General features: G+C 40.6%; 1 protein-coding gene across 1 annotated transcript in view; it reads right to left on the reverse strand.

Moving 5' to 3' along the window:
• Window positions 1-14,684, reverse strand: part of LOC110205634 (sodium-coupled monocarboxylate transporter 1-like) — a 50,153-nt gene extending 35,469 nt beyond the window's left edge. The window contains exons 1-5 of the mRNA XM_020982331.2: window positions 13,995-14,684; window positions 7,501-7,566; window positions 3,787-3,838; window positions 838-905; window positions 70-224 (exon numbers count right to left, since the gene is read on the reverse strand). Coding sequence (XP_020837990.1) covers window positions 70-224; window positions 838-905; window positions 3,787-3,838; window positions 7,501-7,566; window positions 13,995-14,345 — 692 coding nt within the window. The 5' untranslated portion in view covers window positions 14,346-14,684. The remainder of the gene's footprint in view (window positions 1-69; window positions 225-837; window positions 906-3,786; window positions 3,839-7,500; window positions 7,567-13,994) is intronic.
• Between the last annotated feature and the right edge of the window lie 3,111 nt (window positions 14,685-17,795).

Here is a 17,795-nt window from a genome sequence, read left to right on the forward strand (position 1 = left end):
TGAAAATTTATTCTGCTTATTGACTAATTGACAAATAACATATAGCACAAAGGAGAAATAGAAACTTACTCCCAGAAGTTCAATCTTCCTCCATAATAGGAATCATTTAGAATATTGTTGATCCCACCTTGAACCACAGTAGCCTGTATGATCACAGACACAAATCCTGCCACCATGATGCCAACTTGGAAAACATCTGTCCAGACAACAGCTTTGAGACCACCCTTCATTGGGAAAAAGTACATTTGGAGTATTATCATTCTGATGACAAGATCATAGATAGGGGGTAAGTTCATTTGGACTATCACCATTCTGACGACAAGATTCTAGATTTAGACCTGAAAAAGCTTTTAGAAGTCATTCAGTCCATCCTCTTGTTTTACAAGTGAGGAAACTGAGACACACTTATATTATTATAAGTGGTTTGCTCAAGGTTATATAGCAAGCAAATGACAAAGCTAGGATTTGAACCCAGATTTCCTGACTTGAAATCCAGCATTATTCCCACCACACTGCCCCACCAGGTCAGAGCATAGCACCATATCAAGATTTCTTCCTCAAAGTATTCTTCCCTATTCCACCTCCTAGCCCTACTCCCCTCCACCCTGCCCCCTCTACTGCTGCCAAAGAATCAAGTGAAGCTGAGGAACAAATAATAAACATTTTGGTTTTTTTTCCCCTAAATAATTCCAACTTGACCATCCTTCCGGTATAATTAAAGAAATTTGGGCAATCAATTTTCTGTTGTAAAAGGAACAGTGCCTGGCTACTGGAAATTTAAATTGTGCAAAGCCAACAAGAGGTGTCCCTGTAGAAATAGGGGATGAGTGAGCATACCATAGTACAGTAGAAAGTGCAGACCACCCCAGTGGCAATGACCGCGCCCCACAGATCGAATCCAGTGACTGTAAAAACAGAAAAAACAAAAGCATCTTCATGAAATGGTATGGTGCCACAGCCACTTGAAAGTTACATTTCAAACTTCAGAAAGTGTCGTGAAACAAATATAGCCACAGGGTAGTGAGTACTAGATTTGGAGTCTGGGGACCTAAGTCCAAATGCTATATGATCTTGAGCAGATGAGTACATTTCTCTGAGCCTCAGTTTCCTTTCTTGAAAGATGAGAGGTTTGGAATAGATGATCTCCCAGATCAAAGAATTTAGAACTGGACTGAACCTGAGAGATCACCTGGGTCCATGCCCCACATTCTATAGAGAAGGAAAATGAAGCTCTATGTGATTTACTCAGGGTCACACAGGTAGGTAGCAGAATAGCCAGAATTTAAACTCAGATCCTCCCACACCAAATCCCATGATCTTTCTAATATACCATACTTCTAAGGTCTCACATAACACCAAATTCTCTGATTCTACCTGTGAGACAGATTGGGTTAAACAGATATCATCTTCTAATTACTTCTCTGATACCTTCTGGTCCAAAACAATATTGTTTTATTACTTTATCTTGTGGAAGAGGTGCTCCAAAGTTCCTTCTTGTTCTGCTATCCTATAGTTTTATGATTCCAATGGATGGACAGTAAGGAGACATAAACCCCAAGTTGAGCTTTAGAGTGCAATGGGGCTTTAGACTCAGAGAAGGAAACTGAGGTCAAGTGACATGGCCCAAGAGATGAATGGATCTGCCCATGGTCAGGCAGCTACAGAGCATCTCAGGTGACATCTGAACCCAGTTCTTCCCAACTCCAGTTCAAGCATTCTATCTCTTACACCACATTGAATCTCAAGGATATATAGGAATAAGCCTGAAAGAATTGAATGAATGAAACACATATTGCTATTTCCCATAAGCAAAGAGGTCAGTGCCAATGGTGGAGTGTCAGGTAAAAGAAGGGTCTTTACTGCTGGATGTTTAGAAAGGATAGGGCTAGAAAGTAGATAAGGTAGAATCTGGTCTTCCAGAGTCTAGAGAGCTAGCCCTCTACCCACCTAGCTGCTAAAAGGTCAAAGTTAAATAATTAGACAAATGTATCACGGAGAAATATGGTGAGAGGAAGAGTAATAATAATAACAATAACTGACATTGTAACATCATTACAAGGGCTATAAAGCACTTCGCATACAACATCTTGTTTAATCCATAAAACCCCAGTGAGATAAGTACTATAAGAATTATTATCCCCATTTTGTTGTTGTTTCAATCATGTTTGACTCTCTGTGACCCATCTGGGTTTTCTTGGCAAAGATATTGGAGTAGTTTGCCATTTCCTTCTTCACTCATTTGACAGATGAGGAAACTGAGGCAAACAGGGTTAAGTGACTTGCCCAGTGTCACACAGCTAGTAAGTGTCAAGTGTTTGGTCTGAAGTTGGATTTGAACTCAGGTCCTCCTGACTTCAGGAACGGTGCTGTATCCACTGTGTCACCTAGCTGCCCCCAGAGACACATTCTTATGGTGATTCCAAAGTACATCCCAAGTATCTGATGATTAGTTTTATTATATCTATTGTAAAAATCAGGAAAGTTCAAGTTCCATGGGTATCATGATTCCAAACATTTGTTATCAGCACCAGGTTATAAATATCTATCATTAAGATAAGCACAGAGATCATAGACTGTCCCATTAAGGAGCTAGGAGTACAATGCTGAATTCCATGCTGGTCTTCCAAACAAAGTCCACTATCTCATTTTCCTTCAGACTAAGATCTTTGATGAGATTACAAAAGATGTCATCTCTTCCAGTCTCAGTTCTGTCAAAGGTTTGACACTGCCATGATTCTTTTCTTTCCCAAAGAAATTACCCTAGGCTGAGTGTGATGGCACACACTCAACTGTAATCCCAAGGTACCCTGTTACCAGGGAGACTGAGACTAGCAGATCTCTTGAGTTTGAGAATTCTAAATTTTAGTGGGCTAAGCCAATAAGGTGTTGAAACTAGTTCAGCAACAATATGATGAAATGGGAGAGAATACCAGGTGGCCTAAGGAGGTTTCAGTGAGCCCAGGTTAGAAATGAAGCAGGTCAAAATGACACTCCTGTGCCAAAGTGGATTGAGTCCATGGTAGATAGATAGATAGATAATCTAAAGTTGGGTCACTGTAATATTTTTAAAGCAAAAAAGAAAAAGCTTGTTAATTGAAAAAATAAATATAAATGAATAAATAAAGTACATAGAAGAAAACAGAAGGGAATTGAGCAGGACATATAGACAGCCAGGAGAGTTTTAAAAGTAATGTGTACAACACTCTTCTTAGTCTTTTTGCTTAAAAAAAAAAGCAAACATATACTTTTTTTTAAAGTGTTATGAAATGGAGATCTGTAATTTCCTATGGAATTTATGTCTCTTTGAGCTCAAAGATTCTCAGATTCTGTGAAGTTTTGTTCCCACATAAAGAGAGTTACTTTATTCCTCTGTAAGAGAAGGAACATTTCCCACACCTCTCTCATGAAATTAATAGGAGGTAACTCTGAACTGGAAAGAAAGCACTGAATTGGGGGGAAGGGTGTCAAAGGAATTGAGTTCAAATCTTAACTGAGCCACTTACTATCTCTGAGACCTTGGGTAATTTACTTAACTTCTCTGGGCCTCAGTTTCCTTAACTGTAAAATAAGAGGTTGATTTATCTGACTTCTAAGGTGTATTTTAGTACCTATGGGATCTAAGAGCCTTTGATCTTATGCTAGGATCCTACGATGCCATGAAGGTCACCAGAAACTCATCTCCATCACAGTGCTACATCAACTGATCCTCCTACTCATCCCCCAAGAGATAAGTGTTCTCCTCCAAATGCAAGCACAAGTAGCACTGGTGACTATTCAAAAATTTACCTTGATTCAAAGCAAGAGCCGGAGCATAAATAACAATTCCAGTATACAGAATCTAGAAAAGGAAAGACAGAGTATGAAAACTGAAATAATACAGTTTAATAGCATATGAATTTTATTATTAAAGTCCAGGTATTGTTCAAGTTCACTGGTAACTCTCTATTATTTAACTCTATTTTATGCATGGAGGGAAGCTGTCCACTCTCTATTGTGTCCTCTAGCACACCTGGTTTCATCTCCAGAACAAATGGGTTCACTGTATGGACCAAATAATTAATTTTCATGCTTTGGTGACTATATGTTTAATCAACTCTACAAATAAAATTCTATGTATGGCCATCAATAACTGATAAATGAATGAGCACTACAAACTCTTTTTTACCCAAATTTTTTTTACCAGCTCCTCCTGGGTGGTCTCATCTTCCCCCATCAGTTCCATGAGAATTTCCTTCTGAATTTCCCTTACCTGGTCCCTCCAACTGGGTCAGGACCCATTGGGAGGGACCTTGCTGCACCCTCAATCTTATATATCACTGGTTATCAGTTACTTTCCTATTCTCTGGACATTCCCTTCTATTGTGTTTAGAACTTGTAGTTAATAATAATAATAATGCCTAGCATCTACATAATGCTTTAAAGTTTACAAAGCACTTTTTACATGTTAACTCATATTTATGTTTACAGTAGATAATGGACCCCATACATGGGTATATATTTCGATTAGTTCTAGTGAACTGCTGTCAACTCTTAACACTACACCTTTTGCTATTTATGTACACATTTATGTATGTATCTTTCAACTCTTACTAGACTATAAGCTTTACTAGGGGAGGGACCAGCTTGTATTGTTCCTTGCATTTAACACAGTGTGTTACACACAATTAGGGATTCAATAAATGTTTGTTGAACAGTTCAGGAATCTCTGGGGAGGGACCACACTCACACTCACTCTGTTTTGAATCCTGGGCATCACATTTCAGCAAAGATATTGAAAAACTAGAGTCTAGCCCCAGGGAGACAATGAGAATTGGGAGGGTACTGGAGATGCCATTCATGGATGATCAAAGGGCCAGCTTAGAGAAGAGAACATTCGGGGCACATAGAGGCCAGGAGAGCTAAATTCAAGCATTTGTTTTTTTGTTTTTTGGGTTTTTTTGAGGCAATGGGGGTTAAGTGACTTGCCCAGAGTCACACAGCTAGTGAGTGTCTGAGGCTGCATTTGAACTCAGGTCCTCCTGACTCCAGAGCCAGTGCTCTATCCACTGTGCCACCTAGCTGCCCTTGCACCATTCTTTTTTTTTCCCCAATAGTATTTTTTTTCCAATTACATGTAAAATAGTTTTCAACATTCATTTTTGTAAAATTTTGAGTTCCAAATTTTTCTCCCTCCCTACCCTTCCCTCTCCCCTCCCCAAGACAGCAAGCAATCTGATATAGGTTATGCATGCACAATCATGTTAAACATATTTCCACATTAGTCATGTTGTGAAAGAAGAATCAGAAAAAAAAAAGAAAAACCACATGAAAGAAAAAAGCAAAAAAAAGCAAAATAGTATGCTTCAATCTGCATTCAGACTCCAAAGTTCTTTCTCTGGATGTGGTCAGCATTTTCCATCATGAATTTTTGGAATTGTCTTGGATCATTGTATTGCTGAGAAGAGCTAAGTATATGATAGTTGATCATGGTGTAACATTGCTGTTGCTGCGTACAATGTTCTCCTGGTTCTACTCGCTTTACTCAGTATCAGTTCATGGAAGTCTTTCCTGGTTTTTCTGAAATCCACCTGCTCATCATTTCTTTGCACCATTCTTTAAAACAAGATTGCATCTCCATGTCTGCTACCGTGTGTGTGTGTGTGTGTGTGTGTGTGTGTGTATGACGGAAAAAGTTATAAGCATGTCCAGGAATTTTCTTTGGAGGAAATGAGAGCCCTTCATTCCTAATCAATTACTTCTCTGAGCATTCTCTAAGGAAGGACTGAATTGGCAGAGCAAGTGGGGATCATTAACTGTATATATTAGCTGCAGACCTCACTCAGCAGTTCAAGCCAGGTCGCATGACCAAGCTCCCTTTTTCTCCCTCTATATTCCTCTTTTACCTCCTGGAGAATTGAGATATAAGTTTGGCCAAGACATCATTCAAATCACCATGGCAAAGGTCTACATGGGTTTCAATGGTCAAAATGAAGAAGAAAAGCCTTCTACCTTTCCCGATTGGTTCACTCCTCAAAGACTGACTAAGCTTTGCCAAAATCCTCATCCACGATGAAGTGCTGAACCTGATGAGTCAGGGAGGCTCTCTGTGTCAGCCCTTTGCCACATCAGTAACCCCAAACACCTGAGGCAACAATTAGCAGCCTGGCTTCACAGTGACCTACTTTCCCAAGCTTCCAACTCCAGATTGAGCCAACTTCCCTGGTACATTCATGTGTACCCGGATAGTTCTTTTTAGGAAACACATGTCTTTGAAGACTAGCTCACCAATGTGTGATTTTTATGGCCTCCCAATTTAAAGGCTAGTTTTCAGTTGAGTAAGCATTTGGTATTTCTTATTATTATTAAAGACCTAATAATTTTTTTTGGAAAGGCACGTTTGATGCATACATGACTTTCTCAATCTCCTTTCCTCAAGATGTCAGGCAAAAAAGATGAACCTCTGTACAATGATCTGTTGTTGTTCTTTTTTGAATTCATCTTCCTGACACTTGATTCTTACCTGATCATCCCAATGAACACAGAAGTGCACTGAGAGTCAAAAGCTGAGTCTGAAGCCCACCTCAGCTTCATAGTATCTGCATGACCTTCATCAAGTCATATCCCTGCTCTAAAATCCAGTGTCCTCATCTCTAAAATGGAAATAATAAGCATAAATTTATGGTACCTAAAATAATATTTTTGAAGTGAAAGTTTAGCAGAAAGGATGTTGGGTGACTAATATGGAAATATATTTTACATGATTATACATATATAACCTATATCAAATTGCTTACCATCTTAGGGAGGGGAGAATGTAAGGAAGGGAGGGAGAAAATCTGGAATACAAAAAAATTTTTAAATGAATGTTAAAAATTGTCTACATGTAATTGGAAAAAAGTAAATACTATTTAAAAAGGAAAAAAAGAAAGGATTTTGAGTTTGGGGGTCAGAGGATCTGGATTCAAATCCTGGTTCTACAACTTTATTTTTCATTTTTACCATTTCATTTTCGTTTCAAGTTCATTTAACTTTCCCAAACTGTTTCCTTTCCTCAAGTGTAAAATAAGGGAGGTGAACAAGAAGACCCATAAGGTACCTTTCCAACTGTAAAGCCAGAATACTATGATCATATAGTGTCAGGCACTGGGTTCTGGACCAGGGGTCAGCAGAATGAAGGTTCAAATCCTGCCTTTCTCATTTATCAGCTGTGTGGCTTTGGGGAAGTTATTATTCCTCGCTAGGCCTCAGTTTCCTCATCTGTCAAAATGAGGGGGTATAACTCCATAGCCTCTAAGGTCTCCAGTTCCAAATCTATGTTGATATGAGCCTATCAGTAGAGTTGCTATGTAGTTCTGCATTTTCTCCTACTTCCAGTTCACTCACTCTTTTTCCTTTTCCATTTTCAGTCTTGTACATCCATTTAGAAGCCCCTTAATGAACAAGACACTCAATTTCCATTGATATTTTGCCAAAACACTTCAGATTGCAAAAGTATAAAAAGTACACTGGAGAGCTACTTACTGTTTGAATGATGAACAGAATGGTTCCACAGAGGCGAACGTGTTTATTAAAACGAAGCTCTAAGTACTATTAAAAAATAAAAAAGAAGGTAAAATAGTTTAGGAGGCACGACCAATATTTTTTGTCCTAGAAGAGTAGCTATCATAGATTCAGAGCTGCAAGAACATGAGAAGGTTATATCATCCAAAACCCTTTAGGAGAGCCCAGAGGCTTTGTAGGACACTTACTATCACCATTACCACCACCAAATGAATAAGCCCTTCTCAGGGTCCTCAAGACCTTGGAAGACTCAGAACTATCTGGGTAACCTGAGACCACTGATAAAGGAAGAAATTCCCATAGATGGCTCAGGTTAACCTCACAGAGTCCAACCTTGCAGTATGGGACCATGGAAACAGGACAAGGCTCAAAGTTAGAGAAACTTAGTTAAATGGGAAGCTGTTACTTCTGCTTTTTTTTTTGTCTATATGAAACTGGCAAGACTTACCTAGAATACTGCTTGACCAAATACCTTTATCTCACCTATGTTATTCCCCCATCCTCAGGAAGATAGAGGATGAGCTAATATTATTCTAATAGAGTGTTAAAGAAGACCTCTTTCCCAGAAGCGGAGACCCCAAAAGATGCCCCTAAAGTGCCTCTACCTCTAGATTTCTCTCCATTTGGGGGATTTGTTATAGCACTTTTGTTAAAGCATTCTCTTTGAAGGACCCTTTCTCTACAACCAAGTGCCCCTATAAAGAACAGACTCATCTCCTGACAGCCACGCCCATAATAGATGTCTGGGTAGAAGAAAAAACAGAGATATAGACAAAAACAAAAATTATTTTCACCTCCCCACAACCCTGTGACATTGGTGCTAACTGTATTATTCTTCCCCATTTTTCAGATGAAGAAACTGAGGTTTAGACAAGTTAAGTGATCTGCCCACAGTCTCACAGCCAGTTAAGTATCACAGTCAGGATTTGAACCCTGGTTGTGATGTCTGCACTATTTTCTCTACTAGTCAACACTAATTAAGTATGTTTACCAAAATGATTTTTAGCAGCTAGTGTTAGGTAAAGGAAGGCAAGAAAGTTGAGCCTGGAATATTTACACTGCCTATTAAGCAATCAGTTTTTGTTGTTGTTCAAGCATGTCCAACCCCACTTAGGGTTTTCTTGGCAGAGATACTGGAGTGGTTTGCCATTTTCTTCTCCAGGTCATTTGACAGATGAGGATACCGAAGCAAACAGAGTTAAGTGACTTACCCGGAGTCACACAGGAAGTTCTGTGTGGCTGGGGAGTGAGGCCAGATTTGGACTCAGGTCCCCTGACTCCAGACCCCAGTACTTTATCCACTGTACCACCAAGCTGCCCCAATTTTTTTTACCTTATATGAAAAGAAAGTCACAGATGAACACTTTAGTCTACAAGTTCTTAACCTGGGATCTGTGAACTTTTAAAAACTGATAACTTTATTTCAACATAATTGTTTGCTTTTGTAATCTTATATATCGTATTCATTAACAAACATTGTTCATAGGCTTCATCAGCTGTCCAAAGGAGTTGATGACACAAAAGAGATTAAGTGGCTGTTTTTAGTGGCTTCCTCCACAGTCTCTATTTACCGACATGCTCCTAAAATTTCCTTTTCTCCTCTGCCTTTGACCAATTTCTCTTTCTTTGAATGGCTACACTCTATACAGGCATTTTGCCTATATTTTCCTAGGCTCAGCTCTGTCTACCAAATGGATCACACCCCCTCACTCTGGAGTATCACGGGCAGCTAGGTGGCCTAGTAGATAGAGCACTGGGCTTGGAATCAGGACAACCCTTCTTTCTGAGTTCAAATCTGGCCTCAGACACTTACTAGTTGTGTAACCCTGGATGAGTCACTTAATCCTGCTTGCCTCAGTTTGCTCATCTATAAAGTGAGCTGAAGAAGGAAATGGCAAACTCCTACAGTATCCTTGCCAAGAAAAATCCCAAAGGGAGTCACAAAGAATTGGACATGACTGAAACAACTAAATAATAAAACAACAAAAAGATCCCCAGTCCTGTCAGTACATGGGGAAACAGCCAAGATCCAACACACAGCTATGTCTAGGATACTTGACCATATTCTACAGCTGATTTTTTTTTACATGATGCTCTTCAATTCAATTCATTCCAACAAGCATTCATTAAGCACTTAGAATATGGGAGGCAACAGTGATAGAGAGCAGGCTCATGTAGAAAGACTTGGGATCAGTTCCTACTTCTGAAACAGTGTAACCCTGAGCAATTCACCTAACCTTATTCCCCTAGACAACCATCTAAAACAGTGGTTCTCAAAGTATAGTTAGAGATCCCTGGGGGTCCCCAACTCGGGGCTCCCTTCAGGGAGCCTATGGGCTTAAAATTATTTTAATTAATAAAAAGTTTAATTTATTTATTATTTATTAATCATTATTAAGATATTATGCAATATTAATATAGCAATTAATTATTAATTAAAATAAAATTATTTTAAAATTATTTAAATTATTTTCCTAATAATACTAAGATTTTAAATTTCCAATATGGCAAATATGGATAGATATAACCCACCACAACAAAAGCTATGGCAGGGAGAGGGGTTCCTTAATAATTTTTAAGAGACTAAGGGAGTCCTAAGACCAAAACACCTGAGAACTGCTTCCCTGACAAAGGTTCTCAACCCAAGGACCATGAACTTGGTAGGGTTTGGTTTTCTTCAGTATTTTGATAACTACATTGCATTACAATTGGTTTCCTTAACCTTGTGTATTTTCTTTAATGCGTTTAAAAGCATTGTCCTGAGAAGGATCCATCAAGGTCATCAGACGGCAAAAGGGGAGCATGAGAGAGGAGGAGAGGGTAGGGAAAAAAAAGGAAAGAGGGAGAGATACAGAGAAAAGGAGAGAGAGGGACAGACAGAGAGATGGACACAGAAAGGGAGAAGGACAGAGAGAGAAGGAGAGGAGAAGGAGGGAGGGAGAAGGAGAGATAGAAAGAGAGAAAGGGAGAAAGAAAGAGGGAGAGGGAAGAGGAGAGGAGAGAGAGAGAGAGAGAGAGAGAGAGAGAGAGAGAGAGAGAGAGAGAGAAAGACAAAAAGACAGAGATAGAGAGACAGACAGAGAGACAAAGAGAGAGAGAAGAGGAGGAGAGGGAGAGGAAGAGGTCTAACAGTGTAAGACAGTGATGTGTACAGAGGGAATTGTTTTTTATTTTTTTAAACCAGTTCCCATACCAATAAAATCAGAGAGTTCACCCCACCCCTCCCCACAGAACAAACAATTGTTCATGGCACTGCCCTGAGTATTAGAGATACACAGATCAAAAAAAAATAGTCCCTGTTTTAAGGGGCTTACATTCTATATGGCAATAGAACCAAATATGTTGAAATATAAATGAGATAATTGGTACAGTAAAAAGAGCCCTGGATTTGGAATATGAGGTCCTGAGTTTGAATCTGAGCACTATTGCTTACTATCTGGGCAAGTAATTTCACCTTTCTTGGTGTCAGTTTCCTCATCTGTAAAATGTGGGAGTTGGACAAGTTGGTTTCTAGGATCTCTTCCAGCTCTGAATCTATAAAAAGATAATAATGAGATATTTTGGTGGGGGTTAAGGTCAGGGGAGAGAAAAACCATTTCAACTGGGAAGATCAGAAAAGGTTTCCAGGAAAATACTTGCACCTAAGCTAAGCCATGAAGGAAACTAAGGGAAGGTTCAGAGAGACCATCGAGAGAGTCCAACCATTTTACAGAGAGGCAAACAGTCCCAGAAAGGGTGAGTAGGTCACATAAGCAACAAATGGCAGGATCAGGATTCAAACTCGAATCCTTTGACTCAAAATCCAGCCCTTTTCACTTACCTCATTTAAACTGAACCAACCTCACTATGAAATTGCCCATCAGTTCTATCAACTGAAACAAACACTTAGACTAACTAGGCTGATCTCTGGTTGTTATGCTCTATGAAATAGAACACTGTCTGTTGAGTTTCAAAGTATTAATTAACAGATACTGAAGGGTGGAGGTGAAGAAGAACGCTGAAGGCATCTCTGTCCTACCACAGAGTCAAGACTGAATTTTCTGGACTCTTGTTTCAAAAACCCTTCACCTTCTTATCTCCCCCCACCCCACCCCACCTTTTTTAACTTCAATCCCTCTTGATTAAGCATCAACCCTGTGCAATGTCAACAGATTCTTCAGTGCCTACAGTGTGCAGAGCACCCCTGAGCCAGGCCTTGGGAGAAGGACAAAACTTAGAAAAGAGACAATCTGGTTCTCCCAGAACTCACTGTCCAATGCAAGCATATGGCACAGACAGAAATAATCAGAATAAAGGATTTCCAGGACTCTGGCTGCTTTAAAGCAGTACAGAATCACAGCATATATTTGTATATTGTACATTATACTCTTTTTTTTTTGGTGAGGCAATTGGGGTTAAGTGACTTGCCCAGAGTCACACAGCTAGTGTCAAGTACTTCAGGGCCGGTGCTCTATCCACTGTGTAAATCCAGCTGCCCCTATATATTGTACATTATAATTGTATATTGTGTGCACCTGTTGCTATGATTGTCAGGCTCAAGCTCCAAAGATCATACACACACACACACACACACACACACACACACACATCCTGGTGTAGTGGATACAGAACTATAGCCAGTAAAAAAAAAACCTGCAAGTCTCATTTCTGACACATACAGGAATGGCTGAATGGCTGTGGGGCCTTAGAGGACTATCTAAGTCTACATGATGCAGAGAAGGCACTGACCTGCATTGAGGGAAGCAGTTTCTTATTGCAGTGAAATCACAAATCCAGTCCTTACTCATCTCTCTCTGTCTCTTCCCCACCCCTCTCTTTCTTTCACTCTCTATCCTCTCCTCTCTCTCACTCTCTCTCTCCCTGTCTCTGCCTGTCCCTGTCTGTATCTGTCTCTCTTTCTGCCTTTCTCCTACCTCTCTCTATTCATATGTTTATACACACACACACACACACACACACACACACATACACACACGAGTCTCTCGCTATATATATATATATATACAGATGTATTGAGATCTATCTATATATAAATATATATCAATTAAGTCATAAATAAGTAAAATATAAATAAAATATGTTTATTATATTTATATATCATACGTTATATTGTATTATATTTGTGACCCTGAGGTCATTTATCTATCTACTAAACCATTCTGCTTTATATATGTGTGTGTATGTGTGTGTATGCTATGATTCTAAAAAGTATGTGAGAGAAAAATGCCGGGATTTTGAACATGTTAATATTATGGTTATTTCTGTCTCTATCATTTATATGAACACACACATGTGTGGATATATATGTATATATACCATATGTTTACATGTGTATATCTTCAGTCCCAATCTCTATTACACACATACATGCATGTATGTGTGTGTCCAGACATGATTTCATCAGCATATGGAACATGGAACTCCCAGTGTGAACACACCCTTCACCAATGCAGATCAGTCAGCTGTCATTTATGTCTTTTTTTTTTAGGCAATTGGGGTTAAGTGACTTGCCCAGGGTCACAAAGCTAGTAAGTGTCAAGTGTCTGGTCTGAGGCTGGATTTGAACTCAGGTCCTCCTGACTCTAGGGCCACTGTGCTACCTAGCTGCCCTCATTTGTAAGTGTTAATGAGTTGCCCTTCATTGACAGGTTAGGTTACTTGACCAAGGTCAGGGAGGTGAAACTTGAACCCAGGTTTTTCTGACCCCAAGGTCAGTCTTCTATCTCTATAGAGCATGCCTTTAGAGCCAGGTAGGAGAGAAAAACAGGGTGCGGTTAATCTTACTTTTCTCAGACAACAAAAGGACAGAAAGTTGATTGCCAATTGGGTTTGGCATCAGTGCTTTACCATCTTACCTGGAAACCGAGTCAGGAACATATTCTTAAGCCAAAGCTCAGTTCTTTTGGCTCCCAGCTCAGATTTTTTGTCCCCTCTCACTAATTTGGCCCAGGGACATTTTTGTAGCCCACACTCCAACCTTGATTTGGGGTATAGTTTCCCTAGCAAAAGTTCAAATTTCAGGAGGAAGGGAGACTTACAAAGCTCTCTAAATGAACAAAAATGCACCGGAAAGCCTTCCACCCCTCTACTTTCCAATGAGCCAACAAGGTTGAGAGAAGGCTGATTAAATAATCAGGTCCCTGTGTCTTTGTACTGCTCGCAAGAACTGTTTGGGGAAAGAAGATAGGATTTCATAAAGGGGGAGGAAGTATGTCATCGTGGAAAGAGCTCCGGATTTGGAATCAGAGGACTTACTACTTAATGCTTGTGTGACCCTAGACAAGTCATTTAACCTCTTTTGGGACCCATTGGGAGGGAAGGGTTGGACGAGATGACCCTATGGTCTCTTCCAACTCTAAATCTTTAACCCGACGACTCCAAATTCAATATAGTAAAATCTACCCAAATCAAACACCCACCGGGGACATCAGTGGCCAGGGGAAGTGTCTCCTTACCTCGTAGGTGCTGGTAATGCCCAGCTTGTAAAAGACTGGGAGGAAGACCTCGGAGCTGAGGATGACCACTAAGGCGTAGGTGATGGCAAAGATGCTGTATATGGCCCCAAAGCGATAGACCTCAGAGGGGGTCCCCAGGACTGTGACCGCGGACATGAAGCTGGCGGTGAGGGACAGCGCAACGGGCACCGCGGTCATCCTCCGCCCGCCCATTAGGAAATCATTGGAGGTCTGCTGGCCGCCTCCGGCGAAGGCATAGTAAACACCGATGGCAGCAGAGATGAGCAGCATCCCGGCGAACACCAAGTAGTCCCACACCACGAAGGTGCCGATTTCCCGCGGCGCGCTCATGACTGCTCCGCACAAGCTTCTTTCCAGAGTACCGGAGCGAGCCGGGAGTCCGGGAGCGGCTGGCTGTCAATCAGCCCGGCCACTGGAGCCTTTCCAGAAGTGTTCCTGGGAGTATCCCCACCTTGGCCCCCAGGGGGAACTTTTGCGGGGGCGGGCAGAGACCAGTGAGACGCTCCTGGAGCTGTCCACGCTGAACCCGTCACTGGAAGTGCGGTAAGGTGGGAAAAGATTCGGCAGGTGCAGGCCACTACGCTGCCAGAGACTCTCTGCTTGCCACAGTGGGCTGGATCCTGGAGATTTGAATGCCCGGTACCTGACTGGGATTGCTGGTGACGGCAGGAGTCCTGTGTCTTCGAGCCTTGGCCAGCGAACTAGCAGGAAGTGGCAGCTTTGGCCACCCATTGGGAAGGGCAGATGCAAATTTAAATGAGAGGGAGAAGCTGGAGGAGGGTGTGGGTCTATCTCTTCAACTCCTGGCGTTACGGGAAGATAGGAGGAGGGATTTTTCTTTTAACCGACAATTTCTTTAATTAGTTGTTGGTGTGGAGAAAAAAATAGTAGATGGTAGATCTTACCTTCTCCAGATTTCTAAACGATAGAAGGAAAAGATTTATTTATCTGCTATGGGGGCTACAGATAAGTGTGTGATCTTAGTGACAGAGACTGTGACACATCCTTATGTGTATATATTGGCACATGAAGACAACTGCTAATCAGATAGGAGATAAAGCACACTCTGTAACATTCAAGATTCAGTGTTGTAATGATTTAGGCGACAAGTATTTCTATGGTATGACTAATGACACAGCCACACGCCTCATTTAATATGATTGCCAGGTAGTAGGTTTTGAAAGAAGTGATTATTAGTAACCAATGATTTGGAGAGCTCCAGGGTTCCCCCATTTTTTTCTATAGTCCTCATTTCAAAGTTCACTCTTTTGGACATTAAATTAACTCTCCACAATCTTGGTCAGACCCCACCCAACCTGACCAGCAATCTCTAATCTAAGGTGAATTCAACTCAATCAAGCTTGGGTGGCAATAGATCCTTTTGTATAGATTGCCCAAGTCTGGGGATGTTCTGGGTACAGGGATAGTCTGTTTGTCCAAGGGTGACATGATGTCACTCTCAGACCCTCATTGGAGTGAGCTTGCTTCTCTTTGTAAAGTTTACCTCTCATTAATTGTTAACCAATCAGAGTTAATTGCCCCCTCGGGAACACCCCTCTACCAAGGGCATATAAGCCTGTGAGCCAACTGCCATGATTGTCTTTGGCATTCCAGAGTGCCACTGACCTCTTTTATTAAAATGCTGGCATTATTACTAAAATGACTACACAAAAATTATGTCTCTCGAATGCCACAGTTTTCTTCTAAGAGACTTGCTCTCACCTTCTGAAATAGGCACTTCTTTGAGGTTAGTATTTTTCATAACCTCTCTGGGCCTCAGTCTCCTATTGTGGAAAATAAGGGGGCAAGGGTAGACCAGGCACCAGCAGCTAGGTGATTCAGAGGATAGAGCACTGGATGGAGAGGAAAACCGACCGAGTCCAAATCCCACTTTAGACACTCACCAGCTGTTTGACACTGCAGAGGTCACTTCACCTCTGTCTGCCTCAGATTTCTCATCTGTAAAAGGGTTTTTTGGTGGATAAAGTGAGAAAATATTTGTAAAATAATTTGTAAAATATATTACTATATATATATTACTATATATATATAGCACTATATAAATTCTGGCTATTATTATCCCTCAGATCTTTTTTTGACTGTCTTTCACCTTCTTTATTTGGCATATATAACACAGTTTCCTATTTTAACTATTTGTTTTTGAAGGTACTAAGCTCAGTTGTTTGTTTGTTTGGTGAGGTAATCAAGGTTAAGTGACTTGCCCAGGGTCACACAGCTAGTAAGTGTCAGAGGCTGGATTTGAACTCAAGTCCTCTTGACTCCAAGGCCAGAGCTCTATCCACTGTACCACCTGGTTGCCCCAGCCCAGTTGTTTCTTTAAAAAGACTACCATTGCCATCATGCATGTAGTTACATAGTTCAGGGTATACAAATACCCAGATTATATACAGTTATATATAATATTACACATCTAGTTATGTTATATAGAATACATTGACTACACAGAAACACACACACGCACATACACATACACATATACACTTTTTGTAACTGAGAATTCTCTGTACATCTTTTTATGCAAGAATAATAGTCTTCTGGAGGAAAATTAAATCCAAGTAATTCAATCATTTAAACAAATACATGATTTGTAATTATGTCTCACACTTGGCTCATTTGTAAGAACTAGTCCGGTGAGTTCAGTGCAGGCTGTTTCCTTGCTTACCATGGGAATCAAGTCCCCTTCTCAGAATGTCCCTTTGAAGTTACTAATCCTTCAGGGTTTAACAAAATAGGGAAATGCTGTTGAACAAATGAATACCTTCCCATTGATTCCTACACTTTAGAAGAGAACCTCAGATCATGAAGGTACAAAACATCCCTCTAGGCTCTCCTCCAGCTGCTTTCCATCCTACAGGATTGCTCATCCTGCTTCTAATAATGAGAAATCTCTGAGTGTTAGTGGAGGCTTATCACTCCTTGAAAGTTTCTCATTCTCCTCAAGAAGGACTGAGCTCAAATCTGGCCTCAGACACTTACTAGCTTGTGACCCTGGGCAAGTGGCTTAACTCTGTATGCCTCAGTTTCCTCAACAGTAAAACAGGGATAATAAATACACCTACCTCACAAGGTTGTTGGAAAGATCAAATGAGATAATAATTGTAAAGCTCTTAGCACTCTGTCTGGTACACAGGTGCCTTCCACTCTTCCTGTAGCATTTACCTCCATAGGGATGTTGTGAGGATCCAATGATATAATGTATGTAAAGCTCTTTGTAGACCTTAAAGTGCTATATAAACGAAGGCTAGGGACTGAACCTGTGATTTCATTTGGTATAAGGAAATTCTAGATGAGAAAAACTCTCTCTACCAATGCAAGGTGGCATCTTCTTTTCTATTTATGCTCTTAGAGAACTTAGAGGTTGTATGACTTGTCCAGGGTCACATAGCCAGTGACAGGGGAGGGATCTGAACCCAGGCCTTCCTGGCTATAAAAATGTCAGCTATTATTATTATTAAGAACTAGACATCAGTCTATATAGCCTTGTGCTATAGCAGTGCAATGGAAAGAGAGCTGACTTTAAACTCAAAGGACCTGTGTTCAAATTCCAGCTCTGCTACTTACTGGCTTTGTGAACTTGACAAATTATTTAACTTCCCTGGGCCTGAGATTCCTGAGCTATAAGATTAGGGGGACTGGACTAGCTGGCCTAGAAGGTCCTGTGAATCTATGACTAAAGTCACTTTCTTCTCCTAAATGTTGTTATTGTCTCATTTTTTCTTATCCATTTCCCCCTGCTATCCTTCTATTCTTATTCACAAA

The sequence above is a fragment of the Phascolarctos cinereus genome, unplaced genomic scaffold, assembly GCF_003287225.1.
Source record: "Phascolarctos cinereus isolate Bilbo 61053 unplaced genomic scaffold, phaCin_HiC Scaffold_1;HRSCAF=81, whole genome shotgun sequence".
In the NCBI taxonomy this organism is placed as follows: Eukaryota; Metazoa; Chordata; class Mammalia; order Diprotodontia; family Phascolarctidae; genus Phascolarctos; species Phascolarctos cinereus.